The 16,304-nt window shown below is 39.9% G+C and overlaps 1 protein-coding gene across 6 annotated transcripts in view; it reads right to left on the reverse strand.

Annotated features, from left to right (window-relative positions):
• The window catches only part of THRB (thyroid hormone receptor beta), a 391,398-nt gene that overhangs the window by 101,805 nt on the left and 273,289 nt on the right, over window positions 1–16,304 (reverse strand). For all 6 annotated transcript variants that reach the window (XM_027871970.1, XM_027871973.1, XM_027871969.1 and 3 more), the window contains one exon: window positions 4,771–4,834. In XM_027871970.1, coding sequence (XP_027727771.1) covers window positions 4,771–4,792 — 22 coding nt within the window. In that variant the 5' untranslated portion in view covers window positions 4,793–4,834. The remainder of the gene's footprint in view (window positions 1–4,770; window positions 4,835–16,304) is intronic.

Below are 16,304 nucleotides of genomic sequence, written 5' to 3' on the forward strand. Positions count from 1 at the left end.
AAGTAAACACATCAGTGCGAGTTCCTGAGTTACAAAGGCTGGAGGAACTTCTAAGATCCATGTTTGGGGTGGGGGTGGAAGCTCCGGGGTCTATCATGACTAGACATCAAGATATGATGACTCACGTTTCTATAACGTTGAAAGGCTTACAAAGTGCTTTCCTCCCATCAGGGATGGAGGAGTTTCATTTGGAGAGGAAATGCAGCCACTTCAAAATGCTCCTCTCTAAGAAGTAATGACCACAGATGACCAGTGTCACTTTGAGTGACTCACTGATGGAAAGTTCCCTTCATCCAGATGATTTATCAACAGGAGCATAATTTTCATTTGTGATTTGAGGAAACTGGGGACCTGAAAGTGCCAGTGCCTTCCTATGCCATACAGGGAAAACGAAATTGATTTCTTAAAAACGCTTGTGCTTTCTACTTTGGGCTTTCTACTTTGACAAAGAACAGTCGATGCCTTCCCCTTCTAATTATTAATTTTTATCTTCCGCAATACCGACCTGTCCTCTTTTCTCTGTCACATCCTAAACACAGGAGTACTGAGTGTCCCAGAGAACAGTGCTATGCAATCAAAGCTGAAATCGGTCATGACTTTTATTTTTGTCAAGGTCACCAAATGGAGCTGACACTGTGGCTGATGTAAAAAAAGGTAGCATGGCAGAGAAGAAAAGATTGGATTCCATAAGGTAGTTTTCAAAATGATAACCTTGCTCTGAGTCTGAGTGGCTCGTTCGAAATCATAATTCTAATTTATTGCTTCAATTTTTAAAAAAATGCTCTAAAGATGAAAAAAAGGAGGGGGGGAAGTTGTTGACATTTCTTTCTATTATTTTCGCCTTTGTTTCAAAAAAGAAAAAAAAGAAAAGAAAACATTAAAACATGGGGGAAAGGGTTTTAAAAGTAGCCTTAGGTACGATACTCTAGCTGCATTCCATCCTGCTGTCCTGCTCTTTTCAGGGCACATCTAGAGTCTGGTATTTAGTTCTGGGAAACATATTTTAGGAATGGTTTTGATAAGCTGAAGGGTACCTAACAATGAACAGTGAGGACAGTACAGGGCCACGTGAGGCAGAGTTGAAGGAATCGGGAATGGTTAGCGAAGACGAGCAGTTGGGGAGGACATCTATGCTATCTTCGACTATGAAGTAGTCGAAGGCTGTCATTTGGAAGAAGGGTTAGGCTGGCTCTGCTTGGTTGTCAAGGACAGAATTAGGACGATTGGTTAATGTTGCAGAGAGGTGGACTGATTTTCATGGAAAAAAGCTTCCTAACAATTTGGACAAAAGGGCTCAACTTGATGTGTGTCACAGAGGGGATTTTTATTTTCAGATAGTCAAGTCAATAAGCATTTATTTTGCATCAGTGATGTGCTGGGCATTGTGTTAAGCACTGGGTGGGCGTTGGACAAGACTGCCTCTGGAGGAGGAGGTCCTTTTAACCCTGAGATTCTGGAGCTCACTCTGAGGAAATCAATCTGAGAAAGAGCTAAATGAAGTTCCCACACCCATCTGAAGTGAAAGTTAAAAAGAACCCAAATAAATGTTTGTGCAGCTATTTACCAATGATATTTCATTGACTTGATCCCAATTTTCTCTTCTTCACCTTTAGGGTTCCAGATAGGTTTCATCCATAACTTCTGACTTGCCAAGATTTATCAACAAAGCTGGGTTTACTCTAGGACCAGTTGGGGGCATGGCCTGAAGCAAATAACACTCTGTACTCTTGCCCTCCCCTACCATTTCAAACTTTTTTATGGTTGACCGATGCCCTTTGTTTTTATGCCACAGTTATTTATGATGACTTTTTCTCCCTCCCTCCCCAACCATTGAGGCATGATTCCTTTGTAACAAGAGTCAAGCAAAACCAACCAGCAGAGAAATGTGTGTAACTTCCCATACCTATAGGACCTGATCTCTTTGCCTGAATGGTAGGAGCTCTAACACATTTAGGTTGGGTATTGGGAAAAACTTCCTAATACTCAGAGGTATAAAAAGTAGAATTAGCTTCCTCAGGATGGAGTGGGGTCTCTCCTCCCTGAAGGCCTCCAACAAAGATTGGACAATCAGAATCACAGAATCTGAGAGTGGCAAGGGACCTCAAGTGGCCAACACATACATAAAAGGAATCCCATTTGTTGGGTATGTGGAAGTGGTCATTCCTTTTCATGTACTTTCCTCCCTCCCCATTTTATTCAGGTGAAATTGGGATAAGATGGACACCAAGAAAGAACCCCCAAAGAGAAAAACAGTTACCAAAAGTGTGTGTGTGTGTGTGTGTGTGTGTGTGTGTGTGTATGTGTAGGAAGAAGGACTGACTGTCCATACAGGAACGTCAGAATCTTTGATTCATGCACCCAATGCCTCCCTGAGTCACTGACCAGGGGCCATCGGTTGTCTTAAATCTGGAGCCCAGGGCAATTATCCTATCTGGCAATTGACATATCTGAGGGATGCTCTGGGCAGATGAAGTCTAGTTGCTTTTGAATCATCAAAAGGAAAGCCATCTTTTTTTTTTAGGTTAAAGAAAACGAACTCTACTTGTCATCACAGAAACAACTCACACCTAAGATTCACCAGGTAAAAGAAAATGTGCAAATGAAGATCAGAACTGTTTACCTAAAAGTATCAACTGAGAGGCTAAGAAAAGCCACAGGCCTGTTTTCACATGAATACTTCTCTCTTTACTAGGAAAATTGACCTAGAGAAGAGTCAGTGAATGGGGTTTTGAAGGTCTGGGATGGAGGAGCTGCAGCCTCGGATACACTATTTAGACATCAGGAAACACTGATGCTTTTGATCTCCCTAAAGGTCTTTGCCATTTTCGCACCCACGCCCCACCATATACTGTAATAATGTTTGAAGGAAGGCCCTGGGTTCCCCCTCTTGACTCCCAGGTAGTTGGAGATGTTGGGAGCATCCCTTAGCTAAGATACCCTGACCAGGTCCCACTGAAGAGGGACCAGAACCCCAGTGCTCAGCCAATTCAATTCACGCGGTCCAACATTATGAAGCACCCACAATTGCAAGGCACTGCACTAGCTCTACTGGTCCATCCCAACTCAACCCAACCCAATGCAATCTAGTCCAATACAACTCATTTATTAAGCATCTACTGTGTTAAAAGTACTCTGCTACAGTAACTACATATGTTAATTCAATTCAAGTATTTATTAAGCACCTACAATGTGAGAGGTATTAGGGATATAAAGAAAAAAAATCCAAATAATTTCTGCGCTCAAGGGTTTTTTTTTTTCACATTCTGAGTGACTCTGAGCCCCTTGAAGGCAGAGATTTTCTTTTGACTATTTTTGTATCCTTAGCACAGTGGCTGGTACACAGAAGGTACTTAATAAATGCTTACTGATCAAGTGACTGACTAGGCCTATAAATGCAAAGCCCAGCCCCTGGTAACCTGGTGACTTTTCAAGAAAATTCCCTGTCAAGAAATGAGCTAGGCCTAATCCAATCAAAACTTCTCTCTCCAGGTCCTTTCTGATGGCTGTTCGAGCCAGTCCCTTCAAGGAACCTGCATTTTAAGGGAAGTGCTTTCATATAGGCCCTTGACCCTACTTACTCCTAAGATCTATTTGCGGAACAAGCAATGAGAAGACATTGGCAGGGCCACAAAGCAGCCATGTCCAAGTGCTATCAGCCTACAAAGATCACTAGGGGAAACCCACGGGAAATCATTATACCGACACTGTTCTCTGGTTACTTGGTGCTCACACCCAGATTTAGTTACTTTCTCTATCATCTGCCATTTGTCATCTCCTGAAACTCATTTAGAGTTTATAACTGATGTTTATCTTATCTTGGCCATCTTTCAACAGTAAAGGAGGAACCTGCTCATTTTGACAAAGATGCACGAACACTTTGGGGTTACCAAGTGTAAAGAATGAATCGAGTCTGTATTTAGTTACATTTTCCTAAGTCAGCTCCAGGACCCTGGAAGAGCTAAAGCATCTGGTGAGAGCATGTCCAGGGACAACATCGGATGAGAAGCCATCATGAAGCCTTGAAAATGGTATTATCCTCTATTTCTCTAGCGAGGGGGTCTTCAGATACTGGTAGAACTGAGTCTGGAGGCAGGCAATACAGACAGCTGCTTAAAGGCCACTATACAGATCGACCAGGGTTTCTTCTCTTCTTGCCTCTTCCTTCCTTCCTTCCTTCCTTCCTTCCTTCCTTCCTTCCTTCCTTCTTTCCTTCCTTCCCAGGGTACAGAGTATGAAGAACTCCCATTATGGAAACTCCCTATGAGGACAGTTTGGCAACTTGTCTGTAATATATAGGATTAGACAGTTACTTAGGGTCACAACAAGATTAAGTGACTTGCCTATGGTCACACAGTTATGATGCCTAAGAGGCAGAATGTGAATCCAGATCTATCTGACTTTAAGGTCAACCACCTTATTCACTTTACTTTGCTATCTTTTCTTATTAATTTGGACATATTTTTAATAGCAGAAAATTGTACTTGCCAGGACCTAAAAGTATTTACTTTGTGTTAAGTGAAGTGGCCTACGTTATTGTGAAATTTCACAGGCTTCATTGGTTATTGATGTGCAGGAGCATCATTTTAAAATCTTGTGTGAGACTCTAAAATGCCTGTCCTGGCCAGGAGTGGAGATGCAGTCGTGGGGAGTTTCATTGGGTCTAACTCTACTGTCGTTGTCTTGGAAATAATGGCCCTAAGACAGCATTAAAAGGCGGACAAACCCACAAACAACACGAATGTCATCAACATACAAGATAGATGGAGGTACCTGACATACTGTTGGGAGTCATGGGTCAGTAAGCATTCTGGATCTTCTTATTTGCTGAAATCACCTAGAAAAAGAGAAGAGAAAAAATGCTCAGAGATGAACACTGGCTGGACCCAGCACCAGGATCTCAATTCCCTTTCGTTAAAAAAAATCTCAGCTTGCTTCCAAAGACATATTGTATGTATCATCTTATTTGTCTCAACAATGTGCCTTTATTTTCATTAACCTCTAGCCTTTTTAAAACTATTTAAAAACATGATTCTGAGGAGGGAGGGGAGGTCCTTAGGCTTCACCAAACTTCCGAAGGGATCTACGACACAAAAAAGTGAAGAATTTCTTTGCTAGAAAATCAATTTTGTAGATATTTTTGTCTGAGACAATGGCCAGAAATTGGGTATTTACTTCAATGTTATTTTAAAGTGATTTTTTAAGCACCCTTAGATCTAAACCCATATGGAATTTTCAGAAGCTTAGCCCCCATGCCATATGTGGATGGATTCCCTATGTTTAAAATATGCCAAGGGAGTTAGAAAGAGGCTGGTAGCCTGAGGTATCATTGTCTAGGCCCATTTCAGGACTAGATTTTAAAAAGGCTTTAAAAAGGTTCAAAAGATTTTCATGAAATCAGTCAGACATGTAATATGTTGGCCAATATCCCCATCAAAAAGGCTTCACTCAGGCAGGACATAATGGAAATTGAGGTTTGGGACCTACTTTAAAAATTAATCTAGGGCAGGTCGGTGGTGCAGTGGCTAGAGCACAGGCCCTGGATTCAGGAGGACCTGAGTTCAAATCTGGCTTCAGACACAAAACACTTACCTAGCTGTGTGACCCTGGGCAAGTCACTTAACCCCATTGCTTAGCCAAAAAAAAAAATATAAAAAACTAAATACTCTGCTTCCTTCTGTATTTGTTTATAATCACTGCCCAAATTACTTTGCATTAAAAATTTTTTTTAATTTACTTTTCTTCCTAAATAGGTTGTTTCTCTTTAGTAGAATGTAAGCTCCCTGAGGACAGGGACTATTTTCATTTTTGCCTTTGGGTTTCCAATGCCTGTTACATTGGATCAGACTTATGGTTTCATTGTATGGAATACCTGGTAAGGAAATACTCTATCAATTCAGGTCAATAACTGCTCTGCAACATACAGTCTTAGTTGCTCGAGAAGATAAGATGACATGCCTAGAGTTACATAGCTTGGTGTGTTAGTGGGAGGACTAGAACCCGGGTCTTCCTGACTCTGAACCGGCCCTCTATTCACTATACCACATTGCCTAGCACATAGTAGGCACAATAAATGCTTGTTGGATTGAGCTGATTTCTTAGAGGGCTATAGAACAGACCTCAGTTCTCTTAACTTCCAGGCCCCTCGCCTCGCCTGCTACACTAGGCAGCAAAACCAGGCTGACCACTTGTGGTTCTGAGACATTCTCCACTTCCTTGTGCCTTGGTATGACCCCTTGGTGCTGCCATTTTGCTCTAGGACAACACACTTGATCCATACCCACCATTGTCCCTCAACCCTATTCACCGCTCCAACTTGGTTCTGAATGTGGGTGAGTGAAGTTATAATCCCTCCAAACACGCTCCACAACCTATCAGAGGGCTAGGATAGGTATGGAAACATTGTCTACATCCCAGTGAAGTTACAAGCACATAACTTACACAATATTTCCTTCATAACTTATGTTATCAACAAGAACATGTCCAAACAGCTAGATGAAGCCTCAATCTGCGATCACAAACGTGGAGGGTACAAAACCTCAGCTGTGTTCTAGCTTCAGAAAATAGACTCACCTATTTTTAAAATTCCTTTTACTTGTTCAAATCTCAAATGAATATATGTATATTACATAAAACTGTATCATCTGGGAAGTGCGAATACTATTTGACAGAAAAAAATCTAAGATGTTTGAATAAAGTAAAATAATTACACCAGCATGATATTTGGTGTTGGCACAATTATTATATCTCAAAAAACTTGGAGGATTTTTTAAAGCCTAATTGTAGCAAGGCTCTTAATAGCCTTTTGAGAGAGGCAGGTGCTCATCGAATCAGGTGATTCTCATGCCCACGTCACCTAAATCCACGTACGAGACATCAGTAAAGAGGCGGTTGACGAAGCATCGTCCCTACTTCTTCATGTTGAGAATCTATTTGTTCACCGTTTCTTCACCCAAGCTCTTACATTAGCCTCCTAATTTACCTCCCTGTTTCTAGGCTCTCCTCTCTCCGATCCATTCTCAAAATGCTGGCTGTCAATGTTACCAACTTCTAGGATCTTACCAAGTCCTAAAATGCGGATTGATCATGTTGCACACACTATCCCCACCCACTGAACAGTCTTCAATGCCCCCCTATTCCCCTATGCTCAACTTGGTATTTAAGGTCCTTCCAGTTCCCACTTACTTTCTGATCCAATTTCATATGACTTTCTTTTATACACTCTTAGCTCTAGTCAGGGGCTGCTAGGTGGTGCCATAGTGCATAGAGCACTGGGTCTGGAGTCAAGAAGACTCATCTTTGTGAATTCAAATCTGACCTCAGATACATCCTAGAGGTGTGATCCTGAGCGTCACTTGACCTTGTTTGCCTCAGTTTCCTCATCTGTCAAATAAGCTGGAGAAGTAAATGGCAAACTACTCCAGTATCTTTGCCAAGAAAACCCCAGAGTAGGTCATGGAGAGTCAAACACGACTGAACAACTTCTAGTCAAACCATCCTGCCAATGGTTCAATCTCCCACCTCTGGGTCTTTGTATAAGTAGAGCTGCCATGTCTGCAATGTGGACCATATTCACTTTTGCCTTCTCCGAGAATCCACAGAATCCTTCAAGACACATTGAGGGATAAGATCCTACATGAGGCCTTTCCTGATCCTCCCCTATTAAATGTTCTCTCCTTCTTGGAATTACCTTTTATTTTGGACATACTTTATATCTATTTGTCATTGTATATGTTGTATCTCCAGTGAAATTTAAACCCCTTGAGGGCAGAGACTGGTTCACTTTTGTTTCTGTATGAACAGTACTTCATGTATACATATATATTTAAAAAATATAATATAATAAAATACATAACATAATTACATATGATATATAATAATATATAACATATATTATTGGACCTGTGATTTCATCACATGGTAAGGAACTCCCTCCACCAACACCTATCAGCCTCTTTACCTTCCAGTCTTAGATTCCTGGGGGCACTGAGAAGTGACATTCCCAGGATCACAGAGCCAGTCTGAGGTTGGAAGGGTGAGTGTTGGTGGATTTGGGGGCCCATTAAAACTCAGAAGTTTGTTTACTGATTCTACCCCACCCCCATCCAATTGTTAAAGTTTCTTCCTTCTTGAATTTACTTTTAATGATTTTGCATTCACTTAGTAGGTATTTTCTTGTATGGCATATGTCCCCAGTACAATGTGTTGTTTGATTATTTGTTCAGAATTAAATTTTTTTTTAGAATTTTTAAGAGATTCTGAATTCAACAAACATGAAATACAATGAACATTTCCATATACAGAGAAAAAAAGGGGAAAAAAGAGTATGGTGCTTCTCATGCACAGCTTGCTTTTCTTTTTAAATATATAAGTATATATTTATATATATAAAATATTTAAATATATATAATAAATATATTTAAATATATAAATACATAAAATAAATATATATAAATATATAAATATATAATAAATATGTATTTAAATATACAAAATATTTAAATATTTAAATACATATATAATAAATACATATTTAAATATATAAATAAAATCAAGATATAACTTTCAAAGCTATCTTTTTTTTATGATTCTCATCTTCCTTCTACTATTGTCTATGCATTTAAAATTTTTTCTTTCTTTTCTTTCTTTCTCTTTTTTCTTTCTGTCTCTTTCTTCTTTGTATCCCTCCCTCCATTCCTTCCTTCCTTCGTATCTCCAGCGCTGAGCAGAGTGCTTGGCACATAGTAGGCACTTAATAAAAACGAGTTGACTGATGGATTATTCTCTGCTGCCCTCTCCCTCCTAAGCCACTACCAAATTAAAAAGAAAAACAAAAAGAAAGCTCTTGTAATAAACACGAATAAAGTAAAATAACCACCCATATTGTCCATGTCCCAAAATGTCTATTTCATTCTGCATCTTGAGTACATCATCCTCTGGGGGCGGGGAACACGCTCTATCCTGGGTCCACAAGAATTGTCAGTGGTTCTTGGATTGATCAGAGCTCTTCAGGCTTTCAGAACTCTGTCTCTCTTTAATACTGCTGTCTTTCCATAAATTCTCATTCCCCAGTATGATGTAAGCTCCTTGGGCACAGGTACTGATTTGTTTTTCCCCAGCCCTTGGCATGGTGCCCAGCACAGAGCAGGCACTTAATAAATGTATTCCTGTCCTCTTTTCCCAAGTCACCTCCCCATGTGCTTAAAGAAAACTGCTCCATGCATAAAGTATTGGTTCCTAGGATAGAAAAAATCAGGCATATATTTTATTATTCAGATCTTCTGACGAATCAATGGTCTTGCCAGTGCGGGAGCTGCCTCCAGTGCTGTGGATTGTGACAGATTCACACACACACCCAGCCTCTGAAATTCTTGCCCCCTCTTTCTCTAAATCTTCCAATGAAGATCTCCCCAGTATGACTCTCAGGCTGGTTATCCGCTGTCCTTCCGTCTTCCTGCATGAGTGGCTGCCTTCCGCTGCCATTCAGACATACTTGATGGTCCCATTTTTATTCTATCCAGAGCACAAGTCCTTGTTGGTAATAGGCTTCAGAACACTTACGCCCACCATCCGTCTTTCCAATGCCCCCTGGGTGACCTGTAATTGTGATTCATCTAAGACCATGTTCCATGACTCATAGGCAGACAGCATCACTGGGAGAATGTTAGAATTACAAAGATGGACTTTTTTTAGTGGCAAAGAAGTTCAGAATCATTGGTAGCACTACCCAACTGTCCAAATGGGATCTGCTGAAACCCATGTCCTCTTCAGACCTGGGTCTTGCTCAGCATCCATCTGCAGAGATTGATACGCATCATGTCGCACAGGCAGCTAGGTGTCAATGCAACGGATTCAGTGCTGGGCCTGGAGGCAGGAAACTGTCATCGCTGTTGTTCAGGTTTGACACGTCCAATTCTTCGTGACCCCATTTGGAGTTTTCTTGGCAAAGATACTGGAGTGGTTTGCCATTTCCCCTTCCAGGAGGCAGGAGGACTTGAGGTCAAATCAGACCTCAAACACTCAATAAGCTGTGTGACCCTGGGTAAGTCTCTACACCCCTGTCTCAGTTTCCTCATCTTTAAAATGGGAATAATAGGAGCACCTATGTCCCAGGGCTGTTGTGAGGATCAAATGAGATAATATTTGCAAAGCACTTACCCCAGTGCTCGGTACATAGTAGGTGCTATAATAAATGCTTATTCCTTCCATCTGTCATGACTCCAGAAGTCTAAGGGAGTTCAGAAGTAATTTAATTGAAACTTCTCATTTTATAAAGGAGAAAATTGAGGATCAGAGGTGAAGTCACAAAGGTAGTATCAGAGATAGGATACACACCCACCTATACCCTAATACCCACCCACATCCACAGCCACATACTGATGGAACAGTTTCATGAGCTGCCCAATCAATGATGTGTTATAATCTGGACAATAGACTTTCAAAATCAACACTATTTTTCTAAAGTGGATGGCTACCTGACCCTTTTCAAATAGGACAGGAAATGAGAAAAACCATTTATTAAGCACTTATTTCATCATTTGATCAAAGAACTCTGGATTTCACTGATGGGGCCCTGTTTTACAGCGTTATTTGACCAGCACAATGTCATCTGTGAACAAAGAGCACCTGGAGAACCTCACCATTGATAGCAGAGCCTCCTTCCATTTGGATTCTGAGGATTTAGGGCATCGAGTTAGAGGGTCACAGAAGGTCAGAGTGGGAAGGGATTTCAGAGGTCAGCTTACCTGTACCCACACACCCTCACAGGAATCTACTGTACCAGTCAACATGCCCCTAGAAATGGTAAAAGGATCCTAGATCTTGAGCTGAAAGGGAGCTAAGAGGGTAAGCGATGTGCCCAAAGTCACAGTGGTTCCTAGTGGCAGAGTCAAGATTCAAAGGAAATCTTGTGACTGCAAGATAAGCTCTGTTTTCATGGTGCCAGGCTCACCCCACTACAGCTTCTGCTTGAAGACAAGCCAGGGGGAACATTTCAAGGGAGTTCACTCCATTTCCAGACAGTTCTGATCGTTTGGAAGTTTTTTCTGACATCTAACCCAAATCTGCCTTTACAACTTGTGCCCACTGGTGCTGATTCTGTTGTCTGGGGTCGAGAAGAATGAGTCTAATCTCTCTACTAAATGACAGCTCTTCAAACATCTGAAGACAACTATCTGGAGAAGAGAAATCTTAAGTTCCTTCAATTCATCCTCATATGCAATGGTGTTGGTTTCTCTCGTGACACTGGTTGCCTTCCTCTGGCTGTTCTCCAGCCCCCTTATTTTATAGCTAAGGAAATTGAAGTTTCAATAGGTTGTGGGAGCATAGATTTACAACTGGAAGGAATATGAGAGGTTTTCCATTCCAATCTCTTCACTGTTGTTGCCCACTTGTTTTTCAGTTGTGTCCGACTCTTCGTGATCCCATCTGGGGTTTTCTTGGCAAAGATACTGGAGTGGATTACCATTTCCTTCTCCAGCTCATTTTCCAGATGAGGAAATTGAGGCAAACAGGGTTAAGTGACTTACCCAAGGTCACACAGTTAGAAAGTGTGTGACGCCAGATTTGAAATCAGGAAGATGAATTTTCCTGACTTTAGGTTGGCATTCTATGCACTATGGCGCCACCATTGTAAGGTTTAGGAAACTGAAACCTAGAGGCACAATGACTTGCCCAAGGACACAGAAAAAGAGCTAGGGTTTGAACCCAGGTTCTTTGTCAACAAATCCAGCATCCTTTCCACTATAGCACACTGCTTCTGTGATACTAGTGAAACCTTTAATGAACACGTATCTTCATGGCCTGCATCTTTGCCATTAAAAACAGATGGCTGAACAAAGGTATCTTGTAGTCCTACCTTTCCCAGAATCCTGTGTGATTTCAGTCTATGCACCAGAGATATGTCACTAAAGAGAAGCCATTCAGAATGAATTTCTTCTTACTGGTCTAAATGGTTTTAAAATTAATTAATAAAAGGAAGGAAGATGTTATATTCTCTATAGTAGGGTATTATCACATAAAGAGAATTTTCCATCAATTGTGTGATATGATCTGCTATTGAAAATAATTTGTGAGAGTTTGCATATTCCTTTATGCATGCACCAAGGATGTCTTCTAGATCTCATAAATGTCATAAAGATTTTACTGACATAAGCAAGCCAACTGGTCAATGATTGTCGATTCTCAGTTGTCTTCTACGGGAGAGGGAAAATAAAAAGCACCATTCATGACCTTGGTCATTTTTTAAAAAAATATCCCCCTTTTGAAATATCTTCAAAATGGATCCTTGTGAGATTTCAATATTTAATTGCCTTCAGTGAAGATTTCTTCAGTATGCATTTGGTCAGGTCCTGCTGCCTTTTTGGCTTCATCTTAAATGCCATTACCACTTTCCTTACATGATATATGGTGTCCTGAGGTATTAGTCTGAATTGGGAGGTTTTAATATCATCACTGATGGATCTAGGTCTTTGGGGAAATAATAGCAGGTCCATTTCACTCACCACTTATTTGTTGTTCTTCCAGTTTTCACTAACAGATACTCTTGGGATGTATGCCATAGCTGGGTTTTATACCAAAATATTTGGAGGATCATTTTCCCCCCAAGTCATCATTTTGTGAGGTAATATTGCTTGCAATCTTCCATACTCCTCTTTCATAATGTTTTGCAAGTTTATTTATACTCTTAACCACTTTTTGCCTGTGACTTCCACTTAGGAAGAAGATTAAGTATTTGTTGGTTAAGGTAATTTCATGGCTTTTCTGGACTCCTAGTTGATATGGTTGTTTTGCACTGGGTTATTTTCTTGAAGAAATGGTGAGAGTCAATGTCTTTTTTTTTTTTCGGTCCATTTCCCATTTTTTTTGGATAGCTTATTTAAATAGGTCAGGTTGGGGTTTCTCTGATGACATGTAGTTTTTTTCTCTTTATCCTTTCTTCTAACTTAATATTCATATTAACTTCTCCCCTAACCAGTTGTGATCTGACTGAACACAGACAGCTAGGTAAGAAATGACTCCCATTTGGGTAATTACTCATTTCATATTAATTATGATATTATCTTCATTTTTGGGTGATATTATTTGATCTTCTCCAGGCCCATTGCTTTCTTACTACATACCTTTTATTTCAGTGACTTAGGAAACATATTTTAAATTCTGGGGGCCATACCCTTAGGGGAAATGAAATTCAGAGAAAGTAATCAATAAATCAGTCAATCAACAAGCACTCATTAAGTTTCTACTATGTAGCAGGTACTGAGGATACTAATATAAAAATGAAGCAAATCTTTCCCTCAAGGAGGTTATGTCCTATCAGAGGAAGCAATCTATACTCATGGAATGAAATGAGAGATTTGAAGAGGTAAATGATTCAAGGTCATACAAGAACTCAGAATTAAAAGAACAGAATTTTAGAGATGGAAGAGAAATCAGTGCTCCAAGTCACTACTACGTATTCTACTAACAAAAATTCAGTTTAACGTTAACCGACTGAGCTGAAGCAAAGACCTTGAATTAGCTTAAACAATTTAATAAACATTTCTTTAAATGAATCAGATTGTGGGGCTCTCTATATAGGCCATAAATTTAAAGATTTTGAAGAAATGAGCTGTGAGATCCCTCCAACTGAGAGTTGGATTCTATGGAGTCTCTCCTCAACTTTTCCCAAGCACCTTAAAGCCCATTCAAAAAATACACATCTAGACACAGAAGCAGAAGAGATTAAGAAAAGGTGACAAGAACACACAAAAGATCTATACGAAAAAGATCTTAACATCACCAATAACCACAATGGTGTGGTTATTGACCTAGAACCAGACAATCTGGAGAATGAAGTCAAGTGGGCCTTAGGAACCATTGTTTTTTTTTAATAGTATTTTATTTTTCCCCAATTACATGTAAAGACAATTTTTAACATTTTAAAAAAAAATATGAGTTCCAAATTTTCTCTCTTTTCCCCTCACCTCCCTTTTCCAAGACAGTAAGCAATTTGGTATATGTGATACAGGAGCAATCATGTAAAACAAATTTCCATATTAGTCATACTGTGAAAGAAGAAACATACCAAAATGAAAAAAAAGACACACAAAAAGTGAAAAATAGTATGCTTTGATCTGAATTCAGATTCCATCAGTTCTTTCTTGGGATGTGGATAGCATTTTTCATCATGAGTCCTTTGGAATTGTCTTGATTATCATATTGCTGAGAGCTCAGTCATTCACAGTTGATCATCATACAATATTGACATTACTATGTACAATGTTCTCTTAACTTCATTTTGCATCAATTTGTGTAAGCCTTCCCAGGTTTTTCTTAGGAAGCATTGCTAACAATAAGGCTAGTGGAGGTGATGGATTTCTAGCTGAGCTATTTAAAATTCTAAACGTAATGCTGTTAAAGTGCTGCACTCAATATGCCAGTAAATTTGGAAAACTCAACAGTGGCCACAAGATTGGAAAAGATCAGTTTTCATTCCAATCCTAAAAAAGGTCAATGCCAAAGAAGGTTCAAATTACTGAACAATTGCACTCATTTTGCATGCCAGCAAGGTTATGCTTAGGATTTTGCAAGCCAGGCTTTAGCAGTATGTGAACTGAGAATTACCAGAACAGCAGGCTAGTTTTCAAAGAGGCAGAGGAACTAGAGACCAAATTGCCAACATTTCTTGAATTATGGAGAAACAAGGAAATTTCAGAAAAACATCTGCTTGTGTTTCATTGACTACACTAAAGCCTTTGACTTTAATTAATTTAGTTGAATTAAGGTTGCCAGGAGAAATACTGACATTCTCAGATATGCAGACAGTACCACTCTGATTGTAGAAAGTGGAAAATTAAGAAGCCTTTTGATGAGGGTGAAAAAGGAGAGCATAAAAGCTGGCTTGAAACTTAAAATAATAAAAAAACCCTAAGATCATGGTAATTGGTCCCCTCACTTCCTGACAAATAGAGGGAAAAGAAATGGAAGCATAGTCAGATTTTATATTGTTGGGCTCAAAGATCACTGCAGAAGGCAACTGCAGCCATGAAATTAAAGGATGCTTGCTCCTTGGAAGGAAAGCTATAGCAAATTTGAACAGCATACTAAAAAGCAGAGACATCACCTTGCCAACAAAGGTCCATACTGTCAAAGCTATGTTTTTTTTTTCCTAGTAGTAACATATGGTTGTGAGAGTTGGATTATTAGGAAAGTTGAGCACCACAGAATCAACACTTCTGAATTGTGTCGCTGGAGAAGACTTTTGAGTCTCTTAAACAGCAAGGAGATCAAATCAGTCAGTACTTAAAGAAATTAATTCAGACTATTCCCTAGAAGGTCAAATATTGAAGCCAAAGTTTAAATACTTTGGCTGCATAACGAGAAGACAGGACTCATTGGAAAATACCCTGATGTTGGGAAAGATTGAAGGCAAAAGGAGAAGGGGATGGCAAAGGATGAGATAGATAGAGAGTGTCATGGAAACAATGCATGTGAATATGGACAGATTTCAAGAGGTAGTGGAGGACAGAAGGGCCTGGAGTGCTATGGTCCACGAGGTCACAATGAGTCGGATATGACTGAACAACTCAACAACAATAACCACAAAAATTCTACATCCAGTCCCTCTTCAACTTGGAAAAGAGAAGAGCAGTCCTGAATTTCACTGCTGGTATTTGTGGGATCAGAGATTTTAGAAGGGGAAGGGTCTTAGAAGTCATTTAGTCCAGCCTACTACTTACAGATGGAAACTGAGGCCCAGGCAAGTGAAGCAACTCGTCATGCACTTAGTATGGAGCAGGGCTGACAGAGGTGACATAAAATACCTGGACTTTATAGAAAGGTCAGTTTGACAGTTAAGTGGAGGATGATTTGAAGTGTGGAGAAACTTGAGTCCATAGTCCAAGAACAAGGTGATAAGGGTGGAGGTAGTGTTGGAGGAGAGAAGGAGAGAAGAGATTTCTACCAAGGGAGAAGTGACAGGACTGAATTGGATGGGGGTGGGAGGAGTGAGCAATGGAGGATGATGCATAGATTGATTATGGCTGGTTCAAAGGGAGAATACCAGAGTGGTGTGGCAGAAGGATCATTGCATATAGAGTCAAAGTTAGCTATTAACGCACCAAAGAACTGAGGTCTTCCTTGGACACTTTTCTGTGTCCACTTTTCAGTACAATTTAGCACATACTGATCACAACTTACCCAGTTCAAAGTACAGTGCTAGGGTTTTGGGGATACAAAAATAAAAAATAACAGAAAATCATCAAATCTCAGAGCTGGAAAGGACCTCACTGGCCATCTAGTTCTAATTATACCTGGAATTTTTTTTT

This window comes from Vombatus ursinus, unplaced genomic scaffold, assembly GCF_900497805.2.
Source record: "Vombatus ursinus unplaced genomic scaffold, bare-nosed wombat genome assembly UNPS02014799.1, whole genome shotgun sequence".
NCBI classification, from domain to species: domain Eukaryota; kingdom Metazoa; phylum Chordata; class Mammalia; order Diprotodontia; family Vombatidae; genus Vombatus; species Vombatus ursinus.